The sequence below is a fragment of the Triticum aestivum genome, chromosome 2A (genome assembly GCF_018294505.1).
Source record: "Triticum aestivum cultivar Chinese Spring chromosome 2A, IWGSC CS RefSeq v2.1, whole genome shotgun sequence".
NCBI lineage: Eukaryota > Viridiplantae > Streptophyta > Magnoliopsida > Poales > Poaceae > Triticum > Triticum aestivum.
This window is the reverse complement of record NC_057797.1, coordinates 465,305,237-465,331,657: the sequence shown is the minus strand read 5'-3', so window position 1 is coordinate 465,331,657 and position 26,421 is coordinate 465,305,237. Positions and strand designations below refer to the sequence as shown.

Here is a 26,421-nt window from a genome sequence, read left to right as displayed (position 1 = left end):
CTAAGCTTGGGGATGCCCATGGAACCCCCAAGATAATCTAAGGACACCTAAAAGCCAAAGCTTGGGGATGCCCCGGAAGGCATCCCCGCTTTCGTCTACTTCTATCGGTAACTTTACTTGGAGCTATATTTTTATTCACCACATGATATGTGTTTTGCTTGGAGCGTCTTTTATGATTTGAGTCTTTGCTTGTTAGTCTACCACAATCATCCTTCCTGTACACACCTTTTGAGAGAGCCATACATGATTTGGAATTTGATAGAATACTCTATGTGCTTCACTTATATCTTTTGAGCTTTATAGTTTTGCTCTAGTGCTTCACTTATATCTTTAGAGCACGGTGGCGGATTTGTTTTATAGAAACTATTGATCTCTCATGCTTCACTTAGATTATTTTGAGAGTCTTAATAGCATGGTAATTTTCTTAAAATCCTAATATGCTTGGTATGCAAGATTAATAATAAAACTTTCTTATGAGTGTGTTGAATACTAAGAAAAGTTTGATGCTTGATGATTGTTTTGAGATATGGAGGTAATAATATCAAAGTCATGCTACTTGAGTAGTTGTGAAATTGAGAAATACTTGTGTTGAATTTTGCAAGTCCCGTAGCATGCACGTATGGTAAACGTTATGCAACAAATTTGAAACATGAGGTGTTATTTGATTGTCCTCCTTATGAGTGGCGGTCGGGGACGAGCGATGGTCTTTTCCTACCAATCTATCCCCCTAGGAGGATGCGCGTAGTACCGAGGTTTTTGATGACTTGTAGATTTTTGCAATAAGTATGTGAGTTCTTTATGACTAATGTTGAGTCCATGGATTATACGCACTCTCACCCTTCCATCCTTGCTAACCTCTTCGGTACCGTGCATTGCCCTTTCTCACATTGAGAGTTGGCGCAAACTTCGCCAGTGCATCCAAACGCCGTGATATGATACGCTCTTTCACACATAAACCTCCTTATATCTTCCTCAAAACAGCCATCATACCTACCTATTATGGCATTTCCATAGCCATTCTGAGATATATTGCCATGCAACTTTCCATCATTCCGTTCATCATGACACATTCATCATTGTCATATTGCTTAGCATGATCATGTAGTTGACATAGTATTTGTGGCAAAGCCACCGTTCATAATTCTTTCATACATGTCACTCTTGGTTCATTGCATATCCCGGTACACCGCCGGAGGCATTTATATAAAGTCGTCTTTGTTCTAGTATCGAGTTGTAATCATTGAGTTGTAAATAAATAGAAGTGTGATGATCATCATTATTAGAGCATTGTCCCAAGTGAGGAATAAAAAAAGAAAGGCCAAAAAAAAAGAGAAGGCCCAAAAAAGGGAGAAATGTCATAAAAAAAGAAAAGGCCCAAAAAATGAGAGAAAAAGAGAGAAGGGACAATGTTACTATCCTTTTACCACACTTGTGCTTCAAAGTAGCACCATGATCTTCATAGTAGAGAGTCTCTCATGTTATCACTTTCATATACTAGTGGGAATTTTTCATTATAGAACTTGGCTTGTGTATTCCAACAATGGGACTCCTCAAGTGCCCCAGGTCTTCGTGAGCAAGCAAGTTGGATGCACAACCACTAGTTTCTTTTGTTGAGCTTTCATACATTTATAGCTCTAGTGCATCTGTTGCATGGCAATCCCTACTCCTTGCATTAACATCAATCGGTGGGCATCTCCATAGCCCATTTATTAGCCTCGTTGATGTGAGACTTTCTTATTTTTTGTCTTCTCCACATAACCCCCCTCATTATATTCTATTCCACCCATAGTGCTATGTCCATGGCTCGCGCTCATATATTGCGTGAAAGTTTATAGGTTTGAGATTACTAAAGTATGAAACAATTGCTTGGCTTGTCATCGGGGTTGTGCATGATGAGAGCATTCTTGTGTAAGGAAAATGAAACATGACTAAACTATATGATTTTGTAGGGATGAACTTTCTTTGGCCATGTTATTTTGAGAAGACATAATTGCTTAGTTAGTATGCTTGAAGTATTATCATTTTTATGTCAATATGAACTTTTGCCTTGACTCTTCCGGGTCTGAATATTCATACCACAATTAAGAAGAATTACATTAAAATTATGCCAAGTAGCACTCCGCATCAAAAATTATGTTGTTATAATTTACCTACTCGAGGACGAGCAGGAATTAAGCTTGGGGATGCTTGATACGTCTCCAATGTATCTATAATTTTTGATTGCTCCATGCTATATTATCTACTGTTTTGGACTATATCGGGCTTTATTTTCCACTTTTATATTATTTTTGGGACTAACCTATTAACCGGAGGCCCAACCCAGAATTGATGTTTTTTGCCTATTTCAGTGTTTCGGAGAAACAGAATATCAAACGGAGTCCAAATGGAATGAAACATTCGGAAACGTGATTTTCTCATCAGATAAGATCCAGGAGACTTGGACCCTCCATCAAGAAAGCCACGAGGCGGTCACGAGGGTGGAGGGCGTGCCCCCTGCCTCGTGGGCCCCTCGAAGCTCCACCGACGTACTCCTTCCTCCTATATATACCTACGTACCCCAAACGATCGGGGATAGAGCCAAAAACCTAATTCCACCGCCGCAACTTTGTGTATCCAAGAGATCCCATCTTGGGGCCTGTTCCGGAGCTCCGCCGGAAGGGGCATCGATCACGGAGGGCTTCTACATCATCATCCAAGCCCCTTCGATGAAGTGTGAGTAGTTTACTTCAGACCTATGGGTCCATATTTAGTAGCTAGATGGCTTCTTCTCTCCTTTTGGATCTCAATACAATGTTCTCCCCCTCTCTTGTGGAGATCTATTCGATGTAATCTTATTTTTGCGGTGTGTTTGTTGAGACCGATGAATTGTGGGTTTATGATCAAGTCTATCTATGAATAATATTTGAATCTTCTCTGAATTCTTTTATGTATGATTGGTTATCTTTGCAAGTCTCTTCGAATATCAGTTTGGTTTGGCCTACTAGATTGGTTGTTCTTGCCATGGGAGAAGTGCTTAGCTTTGGGTTCGATCTCGCGGTGTACTTTCCCAGTGACAGAAGGGGCAACAAGGCACATATTGTATTGTTGCCATCGAGGATAACAAGATGGGGTTTTTATCATATTGCATGAAACTATCCCTCTACATCATGTCATCTTGCTTAAGGCGTTACTCTATTTTTAACTTAATACTCTAGATGCATGCTGGATAGCGGTCGATGAGTGGAGTAATAGTAGTAGATGCAGGCAGGTGTCGGTCTACTTGTCTCGGACGTGATGCCTATATACATGATCATACCTAGATATTCTCATAACTATGCTCAATTCTGTCAATTGCTCAACAGTAATTTGTTCACCCACCGTAGAATACTTATGCTCTTGAGAGAAGCCACTAGTGAAACCTATGGCCCCCGGGTCTCTTTCTCATCATATCAACCTCCATCACTTTATTATTGATTTGCTTTTTTACTTTGCCTTTTACATTTCACTTTGCATCTCTATACCAAAAATACCAAAAATATTATTTATCATCTCTATCAGATCTCACTTTCGTAAGTGATCGTGAAGGGATTGACAACCCCTAAGCGCGTTGGTTGCGTTGAACTATTGTTTTTGTGTAGGTACGAGGGACTCGCGCGTAGCCTCCTACTGGATTGATACCTTGGTTCTCAAAAACTAAGGGAAATACTTATGCTACTTTGCTGCATCATCCTCTCCTCTTCGGGGGAATCCAACGCAGTGCTCAAGAGGTAGCAACCCTCAAGGCGGCAATGTGATCTAGGAGCTCATTTAAAGACGACAGCTCCGCCGGATCCATCTGCTTGGAGTACTTAGAGTCAACATGAAGGGGACTTTCGATGACCCGAGAAGCCATCATCGACTTAGTGGCCGAACGGGCGGTCATAATGAAGCCGCCCAGCCGGAGGGTTTAGCGTGGGGCCAGTGTTCCTCCGGAGGTGACATTGTCCTTGAGAACAAGGCGAGCCATCGATCCTATCTTTCGACGGCACAATGGAACTCTCAATGAAAGCACCAATATCGGTGTCAAAAGCGACGGATCTCAGGTAAGGGGTCCCGAACTATGCATCTAGGATCGATGGTAACAGGAGACGGGGGACACAATGTTTACCTAGGTTCGGGCCCTCTCTATGGAGGTAATACCCTACTTCCTGCTTGATTGATCTTGATGAATACGAGTATTACAAGAGTTGATCTACCACAAGATCGTAATGGCTAAACCCTAAAAGTCTAGCATGGCTATGATTATTCGAAAGTATCTACGGACCTAGCCCGGTTTATATAGACACATGAGGGATCTAGGGATACACGAGGTCGGTTAGAGAGAAAGGAATCTTCATAGTCGACGCCAAGCTTGCCTTCCACGCTAAGGAGAGTCCTATCCGGACACGAGCAGAGTCTTCGGTCTTCGTATCTTCACGGCCCATCAGTCCGGCTCATATTCAATTGGTCGGATGCCCGAGGACCCCTTAGTCCAGGACTCCCTCAGTGACCCCATCAAGCCCCCTCTTAGGTCCCAAGTTGTAGCCTTTTTTCTTTAGCCGTAGCTTTTTAGCCTCCTTCAACACCATGCATCTGCTGCTATGGGTTGCATCCTTGTTTCCTTTTCATTTTGTTGTTGTTTGTTGTACTTTGATGTAATCATGGCCGGTTGCTGGCTTTGATAATTCAAAGTCGGGCGAGGTTCAAGCCTTTTATCGAGCTCGGTATGTGCCTTTCATCTAGAAATCTTTACATCTATTCAACTAGGACAACCTCACTCAAGATCCTCGATATGATGCAAGGTGGAGCTGGAGCTATGTAGGCAACCAAACAAGCATATATGTGTTTGGGTGCCTTTGCTGCTACATGTGATGGTCCTGCATTCCTCTGCTTGATGATACTCATTATTTCTATTCAACTAAATTTAGGGATGTTGACTTTTGGGATCATCAGGGGATAGTTTTAGGGGAGCCACTAGTTAACGAGCGCTTCTTTGGGAGCCTCGCAATGATCAGCGCCACTTGGCGCGCTCTCAGCCATTCGTCACGTGTCACGCTCTCGGCGCTGCCTCCGGATTTTGTTTTTTTTCGCACGCATTTTTGGCTATTTAAACGGTTTTTTCCGGGGGTTTTTCGACGTTTTGGTTTTCTGCCTGTCTTCCTTAATTTTTCGACCAATTTTTTTTCGAAAAAACATTTTTTTGCATGCAAAAACGCGTTTTCTTTTTTCCCCTTTCGTGAGAGTCACGGTTTTCCTTTCGCGAGAGGCACGGTTTTTCTTTCGCGAGAGTCACAACCGTGCGTCTCAGAAATGAAAAAAAATGCATTTTTTGTTTTTTTCCTTTCATAAGAGTCACGGTTTTGCTTCTGCAAGAGGCATGGTTGTGCTTTCGGGAGTCACGGTCGTGCCTCTCAGAAACGAAAAAAAAACACGTTTTCTATTTTTTTTCTTTCGCGAGAGTCATGGTTTTGCTTCCGCGAGAGACACGATTGTGCTTTCGCGAGAGTCACGGCCGAGCCTCTCGAAAACGAAAAAAACACGTTTTCTGTTTTTTTTTTCCTTTCGCGAGAGTCACGGTTTTGTTTCCGCAAGAGGCACGGGTGTGCTTTCACGGGAGTCACGGCCGTGCTTCCTCGGAAACGAAGAAAACGCGTTTTCTCTTCTTTTTTTCCTTCCGCGAGAGTCACGGTTTTGCTTCCGCGAGAGGCATGGTTGTGATTTCGTGAGAGGCACGTGTGTGCCTCTTTCGGAAAAGGAAAAACGCGTGCTTCCGGTTTGGTTTTTTCGTCTGATTTTTTTGGTCGGTTTTTTTGTTAAAAAAAGTTCATCAAAATCTATCAACATGAGATCTAATTTTGAAAATCTCAACACGAGGAATCCAACGGTGAAAGCGGTTTGAGATTTGAACGCACGGTTTGAGAGATAAAACACTTTGAATAAACGAATCTATGAAAAAAGAAAAAACTCCAAGATTACGATAAGTGGCGCGCTTATCACAACCTGAAAACTTGGAATGATCTTTACAACGAGTACTTCTCAACTAGTGATGTTGTAGTTTCAGATTTAACACGTGAACTAGCCACAATGAACCTACTCACGCACCTTGCTTGTCGCGACAACTGTCCCGGCCCATAGCTTCTGCGGCAGCAACGAGCCAGATCAAGAGGCTTTTGGCCCCTCAAAAAGGAAAAAGATCAAGAGGCAGCCCGGCCGGGACGCTACTTGTTTCACTTTTTTTCTTTTTTCAATAATTTGGGATATCAAAAAAGTTGCTAATTTTATCAAACTATCATGATTTTAAAAAACAATATTCATGATTACAGAAAATGCTCTGGAGTTCAAAAGCTGTTCACCAATTTGTAAAAAATGTTCAGAAACTTAAAAAATGTTCAATTTGTTTTAAAAAATCATGGTTCAAAAAAAAGTTTGCTAATTCGAAAAATGTTCACGGATTTAGAAAAAATATTCACGATCCAAAAAAGTGTTCACTAATTAGAAAATTGTTCACGAATTTGGAAAAAAATGTTCACGATTCAAAAAAATGTTCACGAATTTGAAAAAAATTCATGATATCGAAAATATTTAAAATATTTATTAAAATGTTCAAGAATTTGAAAAAGATGTTCATGACTTACGAGAATATTCAAAAATTCCTAAAAAATTGTTCAGAAATTTAGTAAAAAATGTTCACGATTTTGAAAAAATATCCGTGAGTTTTAAAAATGTTCGCAGTTTCAATTTTTTTCATGATTTAAGAGTAACGAATTAGTAAAAATTAAACCATGATTTTGAAAAAAATGTTCATCATTCCGGAAAACAAATCGTGAATTAATAGATTTTCAGAAATTGAAAAACAAGAATATAAATGAAAACATAAAAGTAAAGAAAATAGAAAACGAAAAATAAAAACAAAGAAAGGAAAAGAAAAACAAAAGAAAATAGAAAAAACCGGTTCAGGGAAGGTTCTAGAACCTTCCCAAAACCGGTTGGGCGTGAAACCCCCGAAATGGGCCGGCCCATAGAAACAGCAGCGAGCGACGGCGCAGTACGCGCTATATAGGAACCCCGAGTCCTGAGTATGTTAGGCCAACTCCACCGCGCGCCCCTATCCTGTCCGGCCCCGTCCGTTTGGGGTAAAAGGGACAAAAGAGGCAGCCCAGCGCGCGGGAGCAAACGGACTTTTGTCCGTTTTGTGTCCGCTTTCGACCCATCCGCGGCTCAAGTTTGCGCCGCTTTGGGGGTGAAACGAACACCACGCGGACGCGCCGGTCGTCTGCGCGTGTCCTCCCCTGGACCGCCCGTCGGTGGCACAAGGCGGGCCTTTTTCTATCCGCCCCCTCCCTCCCTTCGGCCGCACCCCCTCCACTCTTCCCCACTCTTCCCCTCGCTGCCGCCGCCGCTGCCGCACCCCCTCCACTCTGCCGCCGCCGACGCGAGCTCGCCCAACCCCTTCCCCTCGGCGCCGTCGAGCTACCCAACCAGGGCCACCTGGTTTGCGCACCCGCCGGCCGGTTTTGGGGTGGATCCGGTCGGTCTTGAGCTCGGCCGGCTGTGGGAGGCCGGGCCGCGCCATGGACTGGCCGGGCACCTCGCCGGAAGGCCCTGGCAGGGCCGCAAGGCCACTAGCCGCTCGGATCTGCATCGTCGATGGTCCGCCGGCAGATACACGAATGGTGGTCGGCCGGGCTCGGTGCTTGCCCAAAAGCTCGTCAACGCACCGTTGCCACTCATTAAGTGCGACCACTGCCCAAGGATGGTCGTGCGCCGCGCGTCTACAACGTCGGAACATCCTGGATGGGTGTTCATCAAGTGCTTAAACGATGGGGTATGCGCTTTTCTTAGCTTCGGTTTGTACTCTAGATTTGACTAGTTGTGCTAACTTCAAATTTTGTTGTGTAGAATGGATGCAAGTTTTGGTATTGGGAAGAAGAGTACATCGATATATTGATAGAGCGAAATTTACTACATGTTCGTGCACTTTTAGCTAGCATAGAGGTTGTAAATGAGACAAGTGCACTTGTTGTTAGATTAGAGGCTAGACACGAGACTAGGTCTGAGGAAGCAACATCTACTTCTGGCTTGAAGAAGAAAGGAGGATGCCAGATCGAGACTCCTCCACAGATCAACAATGAGTGCATCGAGAAGGCCCTAACCCAACTCAAGGGGGCAGTTATGGAAGTTGGCTATCTTCTAAAATGTATTCTTGTTGTTCTTATTTTCTTTGGCCTTACTTTATTAGTCAAAATGTGATGATGTATTGTCATGTACCAAAAATGAATGAAAAAAAAAGTTGAGGACTTGCAAAGAAAAAATGCATGCGGACAGGATGCGGCCAGGATGCGTCCGCGGCTGGGCGCACGGCCACCGCATCCCAGGACACGTCCGGACACGACCCCAAATCCCTATCCAAACGGATAGAATCCGGATAAAACGGACGTTCGTTTAGGGTCGTAAGATGGAGTTGGCCTTAGGGTGCAGGATGCCGAGACTCGCCGGAGAAGGTCCGGGGTTCAAGGGATGGTCAGCCGACTGCTAGAGCAAGGCGTACATTGGTTAGTTGTCCGTTCTACAATGTTTTGCCGTCAGCAACCGATTTCACCTATTCTAGACAAAAAGAAAACAATTTTACCTTGGTACACACACCGAAGTACACACGTAATCACTGTAAATGACAAACAGTGACTGCATCCTTGTATTTCAGTTTTTCCACATCAGCAACCCAGACAAAACTATCTAATAGTATTTGTAACCAAGAAATTAATAATCTACTAAATTCTCAAAAAGAAAATGTTGCATCCATACTGCGAATTTTCTAGTACACACCATATTTTACTTTATTCCCTTATCATCGTATCAGCCTTTGCCTGTGAAAACATCTCGATCGTCTCACGTCTTCTACAAAAATCACCAATACAGATCACTCGTTGGGTGACGTTTCCTTCGAGGAAGCCGCACGGCCATGCTGGTGACATGGAGACAAAGCGGTAACCAAATTCCTGACGAGTTTCTTATCTCATTTGCCCAACTAGCGTCCTGGTCCTGGCCAAGAGCAATTCTGCATCTTTGTTCCATGCTCATGTCGTCATGTCTAGAGGTAGGGACGAACTGAAGACTCTGTCCTTTGCCTTGAGAGCCTACACAAGAGAAATGCAAGATGATGAGCCACACATTATAAGAACTCGAGAGTTGAGACGCCGAGAAGCCGACGAAACAATGCGTGTGCGTGGTAGAAGTTTTGGTTTGAAATTTGCCCACCTCTTTATCCCAGTTGGTGCACATGGTAATGGCAAGCAGCAGCAGCATCTGCACGACTAGTCCGCAGATTATTCCGAACCACAGCCCCTGAATTTCAGGCACACATAGGTTTTGAGAGGTTTCTTTAAATGAGAAATACTACCAGTGAAGCTGGAACTTTCTGTAAGGCATGGGTGGTAAAATCAGTACCATTCCGCCAAGATGGTAGACAAAGGCAAAGCATAGCGCCGCCGGGATACCGACAAGGTAGTATGCACTGAGGTTGACACAAGCACCGATCTTCTGCAAGCCACAGCCCCTAACAACACCTGGAATGTATATCAAGTACCCCACGTTGCAATCAGTACATCTTGAGTGTAACATTCACCGAGACACTGCATATTGATGTTCATCGAAATGATACCACACAAGAAGATGGACTAAAGTAGAATGAAATTCAGGAACTGTCTGCAACTACTTGGAATTTGCGTGGTCTATATTAGTTACCTGAAAGAACACATTGCAGATCGTCGAAAATGATGGACACGGAGAGAATAGGCATCATCCTCGCAATGTACTCCACCACTTCCTTCTCGTTGCTGTATGCATATCCCCATAGATTGCGCACCGAAATCATAATAAGTCCTAGCGACACACCCGTCGCGAGACCCAGAACCATGATCACGCGAGTAGCCAGACGTGCGGCTTCAGGCCGCCGAGCACCAAGCTCGTTCGAGACACGGGTGCTACAATCACAAGAACACGATTTCATTGCCACAATTGCTATACGATAAAGTTGTGGGTGTGTTTGGTTTGTGCCAAGGTTGCCCCACTAAAGCATTGGCTAGCCAAAATTTTGGTTGAGGTTTTGGTTGCCCATGATTTGGCCAACATTGGCAACAAAAATAAACTAGAGTTGGCTAGAGTTCATTGGCATGCCAAAAAATTGGCAACCATTCAAACAAAAACCAATCTTTGGGTCATGACCAAAATTTTGGTAAGGTGCCCTTTGGCCACAATCCAAACACACCCTACACGCATGGCAATTGGCAAATGGTTACGAGTCTATGTTGTTCAGTTGTAGTACCTTATGGCTGCCCCAAGCCCGAAGGGGATCATGAATGCCAACGAACCTGTGTTTAAGCTGCAAGGGGTTCGACATTTCCTGTCAGAAAAGGGCACACAGAATGTGAAACACTCCATGAAAATGCTGCAACTCACCTGATGGACAGCACGGATGCCTCGAGCTTAGGATTTGGGAGAAGTCCGGAGAGAAGCACCAGCAGCTCAAACGACCACCACTCTAAGCTGTGTACATGCAGGATCAGATTAAGTCAGAAGATGGACCATGAAAAAAATCTACCTGCAATGCAAATAATCTGAGGGGAGGGGCACAAGCTAAAACTCACCAAACCATGAGCGCAGATGGCACGGCGAGCTTCATGAAGCTAACGATGCCGCGGAACGCCTCCTTTGAGACCCCTGTCCAAGTGCTCTTGCAGGATGGAGAGAGCCTGATGTAGAGAGCCAGGATTGACACATTGGCCAGGTACGAGATGGCGTTGGCCAGGGCAGCGCCCTTGTTGCCCAGCCCAATCTTGTACACCAGCAACCAGCACACGAGCACGTGGCTGAGCGCCGTGATGCCCGAGCTCGCCATCACCGGGAGGACGATGTTCTGCGTCTGGAGGAACCGGACGTGGCACTGCAGCGGCCCATAGACGAACAATGCCGGAATCATCCATCGGATGTAGCTCCCCGCCCCCATGGCGATCTCCGGGTCCTGGCCGAAGAGCAGGAGGATCTGCCCGGTGTAGGCCCAGACCACCGCAACCACAACGCTCACCAGAGTGAGCACAAGGATGGCCCTCTGCTTGTAGATGCCGAGCAGGTAGTACTGCTTTGCCCCGAAGGCTTGCCCGCACAGTGTGTCCAAGCTGCTCGCCATGCCAGCCTAATAAGATGATCATGAACAGATACGAGAAAGAATATTCAGGTTGATGTTAGTTGTCCATTCAGGAGGATCAAAAATATGCAGGAGATGAATGGACATAACATATATACCAACAAGCTGAAGCCGGTGACACCGGCAAAGGAGGTGGCGATGGAGGCACTCGAGAGAGCGAGCTCACCGAGATGGCCGACGAACATGACCGAGATCATCTGCACGACGTTCTGCAGCAGGCATCCGGCGATGAGAGGCCCGGCCAGGTACAGCTGCTTCTTGACCTCAGTCACCACCAAGCTCTCCTTTGGCCCTCCAGTCTTGTCAACAAGGGGCTCCTCCATGGTTGGCGACATACTTGAAATCTCACGCTCTTGTTCTGACTTGTGAAGAAGGTAGGTTTTAGCAAGTGAAGTGAGGGTATATTTATCATGTTTGGGGAAGAATATATTATACATAGCACGTAGTACTAATCAACCTTATCAGTATTGTATAGGCCTGCAGTCGATGACAAATTCAGGAAGGAAACCAAGGGGAAACAGAGGCACTGGCTTGGCAGCCAAGCTGAAGGTGCCCCTGAACCAGTCAATTTCAGCGTGCTCGAGTCAAGTGGAGTAAAGAATCTTTGTGAGAGAAAGGAGGCAGCTTGGCAGCCAAGCTCAAGACATCTGACACAATAAACTATCTGACAGGCAAGATTGAATCGAATGGAACAGTTAACGGCACATGCTTGATCGGCGCGTCTGCACTATTATAGTCAAAAGGTTGGAAAGCTACACGCGTAGATGATCTCATAGCCATAGGTAAAGAAAGCAATCACGGCCGGAGCTGGAGCCGCTCTCGTCGTCAGGGTCATGTGTCATATCCGACCCCTGACGTGCTACGGCCTGCTTCACGACGCAGACGCACACATAAAAGGGAATTTCCTAAGATGCAGACATGCAGTGTCATCAGTATCGGTTAACCACCCACCCCGTGGTTTATTCATACGAGATTCAGAATGGATTCCTGAATTCGAGTTAAGCGGAGCAGGTTTTGGAGGTAATAGCATCCCAGGTACCCTAACTTGCACCCAATGTGATGATCTAGTCCCAAAGTTGCAAAACTAGATCAACTCATACCCCAACTTGCAACCAATGTGATGTTTTAGTCCCAGACCAATCAGAGCTCGCCAATTGGCTGCCAAGTGGCTGGCCGGTCAGCGCCTGCAGTTTTGCACAAACCCCCCTGTCATTTCCTTTTATCAATGGACGGCTTGGACGCCCTGGACACCCATCCTAGGCTCATCCCCATCCTGGACGCCCTGGACACGACCGCGTTGCGCGCCTGCGAGTCGCACACCTGCGTGCTGAACTTGCACCGGTACCTGGACCGCCAGCCTGCCGGGGCGGCCACGTCTGGGCTGCCGCTGCCTTGCGACGCGGCGCCACTGCCGTCGATCTTCTTGATCGCCCTTCGCATGCTGGAGCACTCCCTCTCCAGGCCCTGCACCCGGCTCATCATGTCGTCCATGTCCACCCGCAGCGTTTGGCTCTCCTGCATCGTTGTCGTCTGCCACGCCTCGCTCGGGCCAGCGGCGTGACGCACCGCCGCCACTGGCCGCTGCAGACGAGGATTCGGATGCCGCGCTCGCGGGGAAGCCATGGACGCTATCAGTGTGCCCATGATGGCGCATCGGAGCTGCAGCTGCTCGAAGAAGAGCACCTGTAGCACCGCGCGCAGCGGGAGCCGCTCGTTCTGCGCCGCGTGCGTGCATGCCTCCACCGTCAGCTTCCTGAAGTCCACCACGCCGCACACCCTGTCCCGCTCCTCCGCCGTCAGCCGCGGATACGCCTGCGCATGCATGCACCAGTCACGAGCCATGGAGTCGGCAACAAACTGCTACTCGACAACCAGACTCCGACACTCCTTGTAGACTAGCCATGTGCAAGGTCTTTTTAGTTTCTTTAGCTCCTTAGTTGTAGTCTGGGTGCCTTCGCGGCTGGTAGCTTGTCTTTACTTTTTCTGTTTTTTTCTTTTCCTGAACGTTGTATCAACTCTGGTTTCAAGCGTTGCAATGGAACCGGGGAAGCCTTGTGGCTTCCTAATGCTCTAAAAAGAAGCAGTCAATGACAAATCGGGGAATGTACGTACCTTGAGGTAGATGTCGACGGCGCGGTAGACGCCATCGTCGTAGATGCGGGCGTGGTCCGGCATTGCCAGCGCGAGCTCGCAGAATTTGGTTGGCTTCAGGTTGGCGTCGGACGCTACCTCTGCCAGGTAGTTGTCCACCAGCTTGCCCACCTGCACCATTGCCACGGTCAACGGACGTGACGCCATCGTCCTTGCCGCCGCTTCCTCCTCGGTGATTGCAGCTGACAACGACGCCTCGTCCTCGCCCACCTCCTCCTCGACCAGGAAGTGCCTGAGCACCCGCTCGACGTAGTCCACGTCGTAGAGCGTCTCCGTGGCGCCGGAGTAGCTCGGGATGAGCACGTCCTCCACCGTTGCCTGTTCCAGCTGCGTCGCGGCCTTCCGCTCGATCGCCGCGCGCGCCGCGTCGGAAGCGCGCAGGATGTGCACCGTCCGCAGCAGCGCGACCAGGAATTTCGCGGTCACCATGCTCCCCGAGCCCTTGTCCGCGGGGAGGCTCGCGACCACCGCCTCCAGGAGGTCTCTCTGCTCCACCTCCGACGAGACCGGCGCGGACGCGCGGCGCCACCTCATGGACCTCGACAGCCCCGGGAGGGTGGCCTTGGCGTAGGACACGAGGCAGCCCTCCAAAGCCTCCGTCATCACGTCCTTGTGCGGCCATGGCCACCATCACCCGCTTGTACATGTGCGGACCGAGCACGGCCAGGTCGCCGAACCAGGAGCGCGACGTCGCCGACGAGCGCGCGGCAATGGCGTCCATGCAGCGGGCGACAATGCCGAGCTCCTCGGGTGCGGCAGCAGCTCCTCGCAGGACTTGAGCGCCTTGGTGGAGGAGCACAGACTGCGAGAGGTAGGCCTCGGCGCGTGCGGCCAGGTTGTCCTCGGAGTGCTCCTCCGTCATCTCCAGGTACTCGGCCGCGCACCGCAGCAGGGCGACGTTCCAGGGTGTGAGCTCGACGCGGACGCCGTAGCAGAACTTGGCGCCGCCTCGAAGGTGCCTGGCCCGCCGGGAAAGTCCGGGAAGGTGATGCGGTACGACTTGCCGTCATGCATCCTAACATGCTGCTGCTCCTCGTCCCCGTCCTCCTCCTCTGCTTCCTCAATCTCTGTTTCTGCCGCAGCATGCTCTTCGACATTGCCTTCAGAACTCCCATGCCGACGCCGCCGCTGGCCCTCTAGACGCTGCTCGTCCTGCTCGGCAAGCAGGCGGCTGATGTTGCGGCTCTTGGACATGAGCAGGAACTGCGCGCGCAAGCACCAACTTCTCCGCGGAATTTCGTCGAGCACAGATTTAATTCAGGTGGGGGTTCATGTGGGGGGTAACTGCAGGTTGAATCAGTGAAACGGCAGGGGGGTTTGTGCAAAACTGCAGGCGCTGACCGGCCAGCCACTTGGCAGCCAATTGGCGAGCTCTGATTGGTCTGGGACTAAAACATCACATTGGTTGCAAGTTGGGGTATGAGTTGATCTAGTTTTGCAACTTTGGGACTAGATCATCACATTGGGTGCAAGTTAGGGTACCTGGGATGCTATTACCTCCAGGTTTTGGGACGCCCCCCTCTCTCGCTCTCATAACCTCCTGAATCAGGCATGGGCAACAGCGAATTTGGAGTTTGTGAGAAAGGAAATCCACGCAAAGAGCCAACTCATGAGACATCCAAGAGAAATTCTGGCAAACCTCTGCGATGGAGCAAAAAGATCAGGAAAGGGTGTGGACAAGAACCGTACCGCAGGCGCTGCGGCAGCGGCTCAGGCGGCCCCGGGGACGAAGGCCCCAAGAAGAAGTTGTCCCCGGCCGAGGCGGCGGCCACCGCGCACGACGGAGGCGGCTACGGGGATGATGGAGTGGTGTCCTATTGGCCCATTACGGAGCGGGGCGCATCGCTACTCCAAGACTTTTGTACGCCTCGGGCCCGTCCGCAGCCTGAGTTTCAAATACAACAGAGATGAATACAAACTGTAGCCATCGTTTTTCCAAGGCGAAAACAAATTAGTTTGGCCTGAACCGTATGACGCATATACATTCCAGGGTAGTTTTCGTTGTCTTCTGTGTGTGTGTGTGTGTGTGTGTGTGTGTGTGTGTGTGTGTGTGTGAAAGGAGGAGGGGGCCGAGTCACGAATAACCTCACGAAATGCCCGCTAAATATCGGTTGTGGAGTTTCAAGATTGATGAAGTTTCCACGCCTGGACTGAATGGATTTTTTGTCCAAAAGGACCCCCTGCCGAACGCTATTGTCAAAAAGGACTATCTGCAGATAAAAACGTCAAAAAGGACCCCCTGACTAGTGGCGGCAGGTGCGGCAGGCGACACGTGGCACCTGCCGCCACGCCAGGAGGCGGCCGCGCGGTGCACAACGGGTTCTTGCACAGTGCGGTAGCCGGGACGGAACGGGCCAGGAGCGGTGGGCCCGGCCGCCACTAGGTGAGGCGGCGAGCTCTGCCGCTGTCGCTTCCCGTCCGACAACCTCAGCTGCGCGCGGGCCGAGGCGTGGGCCAGGCCGCCACCGGAGGAGGCGGCATCTTTCTTCACGCCCGACGCATTTTCCTATTGCAGATGGCGCTGATTCCCGTGTGCAACAGCGACCCTGACGGCGGTGATTCCCACGAGCGGGAAAATGCACGCTGATGCTTCTTTCGTCCAAGAATCAGTCTTGCTTTAGCTTCTTTTGCCTCAGCGGATAGGACCGCACTGTGAGAATCGCTCTGGCTATTGCTTGAGAGGATGCGACGGCATCAGTCACTCGCTGCGGGAATCCAATACTGCGGGAAGCTATTGTGCCGACACTACAGGGATCCTAAAATTTACTGCTTAATTTTCTCGCCATTATTTATCGTCTGGGCTTATAAAAGGAGACACCGAGGCTCTCGTCCAGCCATCCTTGAAATCGCCACTGCGCAAAGTGTATAACACAATTTTTTTCAGTCGGTATGAGTTTGCCTTGCTCGGATCAAAGCATTAGGCCGAGGAAAATGAAGAACCCAAGTTTGCCTCCTGGGGTGGCAGTCCTGCGATGTTGGTGTGGCAATCTTTGCAAGGTGAAGGAGGTGACAGATTTTTCAGATTGGTTGGGCATGAAGTTTTTCATGTGCGCCAATTATGAGGAAGATCATGCCGTAGCTATTTCAGAGTACGACAAGCCTCCGGTATGCTTTAACCATCACGAATAGATATTGTTGGTATTTTCATTGATTCTTTAGTAACATTCTTGTTTCTTGTTGTAGTCTCCTCCGCCTCTGTGCATGTACTATCATTGGATTGACACGGAGAAGCCGGCTTGGGCAGTGACTGAGATTCGTGAAAGAAGTCGCCGTGCGTGGAATAGTTTATTTGCGGAAGAGCGACGCGAGAAGGCGGAAGCTGAGGAGAAAGCAGAGCAAGAGAGAGAGTTAAAAGAATACTATGCGGAGCAACACCGTTTTTTTGAGGAAATGGGAAAGAAAAACAGGGAAGAGGCTCGTCGCATGGAGGAGCAGGAACGACAGCGAAAGGAGGCTCGTGAGGCAGAGAGGCAGAGAAAGAAAGAAAGGGCTCGTCAGGCCAAGGCAGCAGAAGAAGCTGGCGATGGAAAAGGAAAATATCCACGCTGGACTCAGTAGATTCCTGTGGTAGTATTTAAAATTCCGCAATCATTTGTATCTTTATTTCTGCACTTTAATGTAGCTTTATTTCAGGAGTTAAATGTAGGTATATTCCTACAATGTATCTTATTTTTAGTTGTGCCGTGTCGTAATGGAAAAAAAATATAGTTTAAGAATAAAGTAGTGGCATTTTCTTTCCCTCCACTAATATCGAACATCGTGCAACAACTACAAAATAAAATTAAGATAGAACATAATGCCCTACAATAACAGAGTACAAACTAATAATGCACGTACATCCGAATTAAACGGTAGAACTGGAATAAAACTACATGAAGGCATCATCGTCATCCTCCATATGCAGAACTCTTGCCCTTCGAGGATGTAGAACTCTTACCCTTGGACGATGCAGAACTCTTGCTCTTCGAGGATGCAGTACTCTTGCCCTTAGACGATGCAGAACTCTTGCCCTTTGATGATGCAGCACCCGGAAGCGGCGGCATGAAGATATCATCTTCATCCTCGCTCTCCTCAGTCCATAAAAATGGATGCATTTCTGCAGTCCTTCTGAAAGTTTCACTCTTCGGCTCCACTACATTCTTCCACCTTGCATGCAACCTAAGAAGTTCTTTACATACCTCCTCATAGGTCCTTTCAGGCCACCCAGACCTACGTAATTGGTGAGCCAACTCATTCATTATGGTGTCACTACCGGTGAGTTCGTCCCATGGAACTATCCTATTGTCCATCCTGAAATCGGTAGCTAGCCTCAGAAGAGTCCTGCTCATCCCAGGGTGAAAACTACGATCGAAAGGATAATGGGACATCTCGACTACACTACACTCGAATGCTTATCCACCTCCGTCTGAAGGGGGTTTTATAGGTAGAGAGGAGAAAATGGCGGGAAAGAACGAGTGCAGTATGGCGGGAAAGGGTTGGCGGGAACATATGGCGGGAAACGAGTGGCGGGAAGATATGGCGGGAAGGGGTTGGCGGGAAACGGGTGGCGGAACATATGGAGGGAAAGCGTTGGCGGGAAAATATTGAGGGGAAAGCGTTGCCTGAAAATATTGAGGGGAAAGCGTTGACTGGTGCATTTTTATTTCAGCAAACATAGATGTTCAAATCGAAAAGTCTGATACACACATATATAGATACAATGGGTCGCGCACGTGCATAGATGAATCACCCTACTTAACGACGACCACCTGGCCTTTCCTTACGACCGGAAGGCGACAAGCGATTAGGTGACCGGGTCACACGAAGACCGCGGCCGTACTCCACTTCGGCTTCATGTGTCTGCGAGTCCTGCGTAGGTGGTGGAGTCGCGAATCCTTGTTGCGAACCTGAAGCGTAATTGTAGGCGTATGGTTGTGACTCCGGGGGATAAAAGATGGGCCAATAACATCCCCTCCGAAGAACTCTGTAACTAATGATGTAACCGTGTCGCCAAGATCATGTGATGCTCCCCGGAGGCCTGTGTTGACGCCATGATCATGTGATGCTCCTCGGAGGCCTGTGTTGACGCCGCGTTGGGTGTTCTCATCGCCCCAATTAACATCAGGTGTGTCCTGCACATAGAAACATTTTAAACAAACTGTTAGAGGATAATATATGATATCATTGTAAATGCATTGAGATGTAAACATGACTACCTGAGCATATCCCTCTCCTATACTGTCTGGCCATTGTACTTGGTGCTGGTTTAAATCTGGTACACGAGTCTCCTCGGGCATGGGGATCCCTCGCGTGGAGAGAAATGGCTGAGATCCCTCACCTTGGGTGTATGCATCATATCCTGTGTACGCATATGGGTTAGGGGAAAGAAATTGCTCGAGCATCGAATCCAAGCCCGTGCCATGGTCCTGAGATGTTTGCCCCTGACGAAGCTGCATCGAAGAAGAGCGATGCAGTGGCAGAGATGAGTCATGTCGTGGCAATGTCGTTCTAGTACTCGGACCCTCCCCCCATTGCTCATGGCTCGTACGCGCCTCGCTCGGTCTGGACGATGGTGCCGCACTCGGTCTGGCTGACCTCGCTACCGGCATGTATGCTCCAGTGGCAACGTCGTCGCCTCTACCGCATCTGAACTTCTTTGCCACGAATTGTTGCAAAAGTTTCTGGAATGTCTTGCGATATGGGCCCTGGGCCGGCATGCTATCCGTAGCCATCTGCCCTACTTCGTTGACATTTTCAAGCTGAACAATATTTGAATGTTATTTAGTTCCAATGATTATGAAATGATGGACATAAAAAAGTTACAAGTGATTACCAGGTGGTCACGATAGTAAGCTGCATGCAGCTCAACATGTCTCCGCGCCTGCTCCTCTTGTGTGAGATGTGTTGGTATAGTAGCTGGCTGACTGGCCAGGCTAGCACGTGTGTTCATGCAGTACCACTGCTTGTACGCTTGATCTGTACTTCCATCGTACGGCCTGCAAAATTAAATAATTACATAAACCGTTGTGATGAAAGCAAAGCATCTTCACGCATCGTATGATCATCATAAAAAAATAATGTACATAAAATATACCTAAGTTGACGCACTATATCTGCTAGCGCTTCATTTGTCCACTTGTGTACCCATTCACTGTTCTCTTCCCTCCAATCGTATAAACTCCAACCCCTGCCCATATTGGTTAGCCTGCAAATTATGTAACAAAGTGTGAGTTTAGTAAATTAAAAATGACACTAACTATTTAGGGATGTCACATCTTACTTATGTGTTTCCTCATCGATACGTCTGGGAAAAGGTGGTGGAATTTCTTGATAGAGACCGAACTGTCTCATTACACGCTCTGGGTTGTAAGGTTCAACACACCACAGGAACAATAAGTTGCAGCGAGTCAGCCAGAATGCACTATCGGTCAACATGCCTGGTGTGAAGTGTCGAGCATCAAAGACCATTTTTAGCTGGTCCTGAGTCCACGGGTTCCATGTGACTTCTGCCTCATCAAGTATCTCAAACTGCTGGTGGTACATAGGGTAACAATTTTTCGCAATATCTGGAGACCAACGTTTCCGTGCCTTTGTCCACCTGGTGGCCATAGTTGCGCTAGCACCCTCGCCAAAGTCATATGGGTATATGGGTTGTACTATACGAGGTCGTCCTACAGGGAGGTATTCCCAGGACCACAACTGTAGAAACTCATAGGCGACACAAAGTAATGGAGCTTTTTGTGCGAAAGAGGTTTTTTGCGTGGCATCACACAAGCCTCTGTATGTATGAGATAGCATGGCAGAACCGAAGCTGTATTTTGGCTGCTCGGGTAAAGGTTCATCTACCATATTCTCTGCAATGTAGATGAGACCAGGGACAACAACGTCCCCATGTGAATTTGGAAATAGATTCCCGAGGAGCCACAACAAATATGCAAACAGATGTCTTTTTCTCGTCTCCTCATTGGCGAAGCTAGATAAATTAAGAAAGTTATCACGAAGCCAGACGAGTGGGATGCCCCGAGGGTTACCAGAACGTTGTGATTCTGGCATTTCCATCCCAAGACGGGCTGCTATATCTAATGCCCAAGATGGAGACACTCGTGGAGAGACTATCGGCTCACCTCTAATTGGTAGAGCAGTGATCATAGAAACATCTTTCAGTGTAGGTGCAAGCTCCCCAAAACGAAAGTGAAAGGTGTGGGTTTCAGGTCTCCACCGGTCAACGAGGGATGTCAAAAGGGATGGGTCCGAACGTACTTGGTCGTCGCATGATGTGAGCCTAGCAAAACCTTGTAGTCCATAAGCGTCAAGGTGAGCAAGGAAATGATTGTGTATTGGCCATGTTTTTTTTATGGTTCGAAGTCTGAAAGGCCGATAGTCATGCTTAGTATTTGGTTTCAAAAATAGGTGGCAACGGTGCCCGGCGTCATGGGGCCCCTGCAAAAGCACTGGCACTTCACCCATAACCTGCACACAAACATACAAATATAAATTACGAGGAAGACAGAAATACAAATGCAAATCTAAATTAACTTAAAAAATACAAAGAGATACGATTTACATTAATTATCTGAAGTTAACATCAGGAGTACAATAATACAAAGAGAATGAATTTAAATTCAATATAAGTACACATAACGAGTAGAAATATAAATAGACATGGCGAGTACATATATATCAACATTATGCGTTGTTGTTGGCTCGATACGGGCAGTCTTTGCGTGAATGTCCAGGACACCTGCAAACGCGACATCGCCTTGGTTCTCCCATCTGGCTATGGTCCATGTCATTGCGATGACGCCTAGACTGACGTCGTCCCTTTGCGGTTCTCATCAAGTCGGTGTTCGGAACCCATTTCGGCCCATCTGGCCACAACATTTTGTAGTTCATATCAATGCCCCAAGCCCAGAACTCACCGTTCCAAGTGTTGTACAGATTGTACATGTTAAAGTACGGCGATATGTATGGCTCGAAGCTGATTTTTTGAACAACAGCCGCCCAGAGCACATGACTGCAAGGGTAGCCCTCAAGCTTGGGCTTATTACAAGTGCACTCACAGGAGGTTGAGCCAAGGGTGACAGCTTGCTTTTTTGATCCTCTGTGGTGACCCTTAACGTACTTGGCTCGCACATTGACCTCCCACTTATTCCTAAGTGCGTCCACTTTCCTGCAGCCATGACTTTGGGACTTCTTTGCTTTCTCGTCCAGATGTCTTTGCATCTTCTCGAACCATGGCTTGTTCAATTCAACTTGTGCTTTGGCGACGGTGACCCTGTCTGCAAAGTATGACAGGGTCCGGTTCCAAGTTTCTTCAATTAGGGCTGTGATAGGCAGTGCTCGCACCCCTTTAAGAACACCATTGTACACCTCTGACATGTTGCTGGTCATTATTCCATACCGAGCCCCGGTGTCGTGAGCCTGTGCCCACTTCTCCAAATGAGGGCAATTCTCGGTGATCCACTGGCTCAAATTTATGGCCGTCCTACGACCCCTCCGGTCTTCTCTCTGCGGCAAGGCCGCGCGGTCGATCTCACCATTGATACCTGCCCATATCGCATTCATTTTGGCTTTAGTTTTTTGCATGCACATCCTCTTGAATAACTTGAACCAATCCTGGTTTTCGAAGTTGGAGTAAAAGTTTGCTGCCAAATGCCTCATGCACCACCTTCCCTCTAGATCGGGCCAGCCCCACTCTTCTTCCGACACCTTAATTATTTCAAGAGCGCTTAATAATTCAGTGTTGCAATCAGAAATGATGCAAACACCTTTACGCTCTTTCACGACACCAATCTTCACGCAGCTCAGGAACCACAACCAGCTATCTTTGTTCTCGCTCTCGACCAATGCATATGCAATAGGAAGAAGTTGATTATTTGCATCCGCTGCAATCGCCACCAATAGTGTGCCCTTGTACTTTTCAGTGAGAAAGGTACCATCAACAGATAATACCGGGCGACAGTGCCTGAAGGCTTGTATAGTCTGGGCGAATGCCCAGAATAAGCGGTCCAGGATTAGCTCACCCGGGTTCATTGGGTTTGGACGTTCTCTCCGCCAAACTTGAGTCCCCCTATTAGCACTTGCTATTTGATGAAGCATTCTAGGGGCATAAGAATATGCCTCCTCATAGGTACCATACAAGTTCTTGAATATATTTTCCTTCGCATGCCTAGCCTTGCTGTAGCTAACAGGGAATCCAATTAGATCCTCTGCATCTTTTTGCAGAGCCCTAACACTAATGTTGAGACTTCCCTGCACAATTGTTTCCATCGTCTGTGCCACAAATTTTGCTGTCACATTGCAGTGATCTGAAAGAGTCCCAGTTTGCTCACAGGTATGCTCCACTATTTTTGTGATATGCCATGACTGACATACCCCAGGCTTCAGTCTAGCGAGAACTCTTCCGCGGCAACCTTTCGCGGTGTGGATGCATATGACCTTCAACTCTTTTTTATCAGACTGCTTCACTCTATGCTAGCGGTGGATGCCGATTGCATAGCTACCCATTGCCTGGTAAGCAGACTTCTTATCTGGGAAAACTTGCCCAACCTCCAGGCTTCCCGCTCCTAGGCTAGAAGCAGAGTGAAATTCGTTGGATGCTCATATCCTGTAAAAACCCAGGTTGCAGTGCCGCCGCGACCGCCCTCTGAGGAGGAACATCTTCTTCTCCGCTTGACTCCGAAGACGCAGAAGAATGATCATCATCATCTAGCGCCTCTGGCAATCCCTCCACGTGTTCGCTCATGTCAACGGCCGCCGACCAATATCTTGTGTCATACACAGGCTGGCCGCCCGTCGGTTCCGATGGGCCGATGCTAGGGGCTGATGTGATGGCCAACTCGACCTCACCACCCCTGCTACTGCATCCGGCAACATCAGTGACTGAAATGAACTCCACATACACCATCGGCTGACCATACATTGAGTTATTGGGATTGCTTGCAAACCTCATGTACGACCCCCACGACCGATCACCTGTGACAGGCCGCAAACCCCAACGGGCAACTGTCCCATCATTTCCTCCGTCAACGACGAAGGCCTCCATTGTCATTTTTTTTCCTGCATCACTGGGCCAAACACCGCTCGGATGCACCTTCTAACAGCTGCGTAACCCACGTTGACCATGTCTCTCACCACTACTGTAGTCGACTCACAGAAGGACACATCCACCCCGCATGGACCGTCGCGTAAGACGTTCCCATAGTATACTACTAAATTTTCCATAGTACCTAACCAACATACATGTTTACATTTCAAATAATTAGTAACTGAACATTTAGTAACGATGACAATATTTACATATCTTATGACTAAAATAATAACCGTATTTTCGTTATAAATATTCGGTTTGTTTTTAGAATCATTTCCTTAGACTTTAAGGGGTTGTTTGGTTAACGGGTATTTAAAGATCTATTTTTCTCAAATTTGTCTATGAGCGTAACAAACTAAAACTCTGTTTGCTTTTCTCTAACTACCCCAAAAATATCCTAAAATAGTTCTCGTAACATGCAAAAACTTAGCTTCTGGAAAAACGACTTTTAGTAAAATATGGTTTTCTACATAATTTCCTTACAACAGGTTATGACAAAACTGAGGGTAAGTACTCGCTATCCAAACAACCACTAAACATAATATTACGATAATAACATTTAAATATCATATGAGTAAAATATCTAATTTCTTCTGGCATGATATAATGTTTTTCATATCATACGATAAAATTCATTTATTTACAAATAATAATATTTGCAGCGGCATGACAGTACATCAATATAAAAAATATTAACAAAATTACGGCGTCATTTTATACCTTAGGTCCAATATGGATGTGCTTGCAAATGCAATTAAGCGTCCAAATAGTTCGAATAAATATCCGTCACCAGTAATATATGAACAGAGTCAACCTATTATCACATGAACATCAATATTACACACGGATTTTTCTTTCTGCTATCAAAAGTATGAAAATAGCACTTGCATGTATGTGGTCATCATCTCAAAAGGGATAGCGAAGATGGTAACACAATTTCTTCAATCACGTCATCTCCTCCTTGTTTGCTACTAAGATGAATTATTTTACCTAATTACATTTATCATTAAGTACATTACCACCTAATCTTAACATATAAAATTTAGATTATTGTGACATAACAAAGTAGACCTACGATTTCCTAACCATAGACTTATTAATAAACATACCACATGAAATATCATACCACATGCAATGAACAATTACAGTGTAATTTTTTCTTAATTACCGTATTAAGAGCTTCTCGCATGTCAATACAAATGTATGCAACTAACATTGATACAACATCTTCAACCTACTCTTATCAAAAAAATAGTTTAAATGTTGTATCCGTCGTTTGAATTTTTTCCGAACCTCTAAGCACTAACATCACATAGCTAATGACGAGCTAAATGACTAACTAATTACCACCGTGCATCACAAAAAAATCCATGTATTGCAAAGCTCATACCTTGATCTCCCCCTTCGTACTTCACTTAGCACGGCAAATCCTACTCCAGAAACTCCAAATGACTCCTCCAAGTGCTGAAATAATGCCTAAAACAACATAGAGTACACACTTAGGAACTAATCAAACAGAACAAAAACATCATGCATGCAAACAAAACCAACAAAAATGGATAGATCTTACCTTAATCTATCTTTTCTTCAACTTCACCATCTTCGAAAACCAACTCTAAATCGGCCAAAATCACGAGTGAAAGTAGCTACCAAGTATTTCCTTCTGTGTATTCTTGTAGACTTAGACAGAGTAGAGAGGCAGTGAAGGCAAGGAGAGATATTCGAGAGAGTGTATGCGCAGCCGCGGTTGTGCGTATATAAAGAGGAGGAGCACTGTATTGTCGGCAGAACGAGGTACACTCAGCTACCGAAGCCTCGGATTCCAGCATTGCGGTGTCTCATCACACGCAGCAACTACACCGCTCTCGGGTGTCGCAAGAAGCGGAAATCACGCAGGCTGCAGGAATCAGATTCCAATTTACAAAGCATCTGCGGAAATCACGCACTGCAGCAGGCCGTCCAAATTAGCGTCGTCAGGTCGCTGTCATAGAAATCAGCGCCGTAGAAATCAGCGCCGTCAGGGGCTGTTGGGCCGCATGCGCGCTGCCGCCTCACCCGGTGGCGGCCGGGCCCGCGCCTCGCTTCCCGTGAAGATGCTGCTGTCGGCCTGGGCGCGGCATGGGCAGCAGTGGCCGCCTCAGCCAGTGGTGGCGTGGCCCACCTGGCCTCGCCCGTTACGTTGCACTGTGCCGAATCTGTTATACCGCGCGCGGCCGCCTCCTGTCGTGGCGGCCGGGCCCGCCGCTTCCTGGTGTGGCGGCAGGTGACACGTGTCACCTGCCGCGCCTGCCGCCACTGGTGAGGGGGTCTTTTTTGACATTTTTATCCGTAGGTAGTCTTTTTTGTCAATAGCGTTCGGCAGGGGGTCCTTTTGGACAAAAAATCGACTGAATGTTGTCTCTCACCGGAACATTCCGTTTAAACAAGACACATGGACATCATACATAGGGTTTGATCCTTGAGATTATGGTATAACTACTCTGGTAACCATCGAATCATGTGTTGGTTCTTTTTGTCGGTGAGGTTAACAACATCCTAGCGCAGACACTTTAAACAACAAGATGATAAATGTCGGCCGGCACAGGAATGGACGCGTGGCACTCGGGGCACCGGAGTAGGTTCCTCGGCACATTTTGTATTAACAACAGCCTAAGAGATGTTTAATGTCGGCCGGCACAGGGATGGGCGCGTGGCACTCGGGGCACCGGAGTAGGTTTCTCGGCACACACGTCGGTTTAATGAAGGTAGACGGGTAGACGGATGACGTTTAAATGCAGAGAGAAGGCGTGCGTAGCGGGCGAGCAGCGCGGGGCGCTCTCGGCCGATGAGCCACTTTAATGTCGGTTTCAGTGAGCGGTCGCGTTCGCTCTGGGCCGGCATGAATGCGGGCAGCTGACATCGGGCGGGAATGTGTGCGTGCGCGGGAGAGGGTTTTTTGGTGGGGTAGTCAGAAGCGGGCGTGACAGTTGTCTGGACTCCCACAAAGCCCCTCGGTTTGTTTCCA

General features: G+C 47.6%; 2 protein-coding genes and 1 pseudogene across 5 annotated transcripts; all 3 read right to left on the bottom strand.

The window, feature by feature from the left end:
* Window positions 1-8,645: 8,645 nt before the first annotated feature.
* Window positions 8,646-15,235, bottom strand: LOC123189007 (protein DETOXIFICATION 16). Of its 4 annotated transcripts, XM_044601322.1 has the most exons (10): window positions 15,038-15,235; window positions 11,655-11,752; window positions 11,296-11,555; window positions 10,641-11,185; window positions 10,453-10,539; window positions 10,319-10,375; window positions 9,739-9,977; window positions 9,442-9,560; window positions 9,253-9,339; window positions 8,646-9,131 (listed from the first exon to the last, which is right to left on the bottom strand). In XM_044601322.1, exons 3-10 carry the CDS (start codon window positions 11,530-11,532, stop codon window positions 9,072-9,074), a joined length of 1,431 nt encoding a protein of 476 aa, XP_044457257.1. In that variant the 5' UTR covers window positions 11,533-11,555; window positions 11,655-11,752; window positions 15,038-15,235; the 3' UTR covers window positions 8,646-9,071. The 4 variants fall into 4 exon arrangements, with proteins under 4 accessions (XP_044457257.1, XP_044457258.1, XP_044457256.1 ...); XM_044601323.1 differs by lacking the exon at window positions 11,655-11,752 and having other exon boundaries at window positions 11,296-11,559; XM_044601321.1 differs by lacking the exon at window positions 11,655-11,752 and having other exon boundaries at window positions 15,038-15,234.
* LOC123191708 (BTB/POZ domain-containing protein At5g66560-like) lies at window positions 12,407-14,539 on the bottom strand (annotated as a pseudogene).
* Window positions 15,236-18,129: 2,894 nt separating the features above from the next.
* LOC123189006 (protein MAIN-LIKE 1) lies at window positions 18,130-25,206 on the bottom strand. The gene is made up of 7 exons (XM_044601320.1): window positions 24,988-25,206; window positions 24,808-24,893; window positions 24,138-24,231; window positions 19,608-20,797; window positions 19,422-19,532; window positions 19,161-19,323; window positions 18,130-18,459 (listed from the first exon to the last, which is right to left on the bottom strand). The coding sequence occupies exons 4-7, from the start codon at window positions 20,792-20,794 to the stop codon at window positions 18,145-18,147; spliced, it is 1,776 nt and encodes a 591-aa protein (XP_044457255.1). The 5' UTR covers window positions 20,795-20,797; window positions 24,138-24,231; window positions 24,808-24,893; window positions 24,988-25,206; the 3' UTR covers window positions 18,130-18,144.
* Window positions 25,207-26,421: the final 1,215 nt, after the last annotated feature.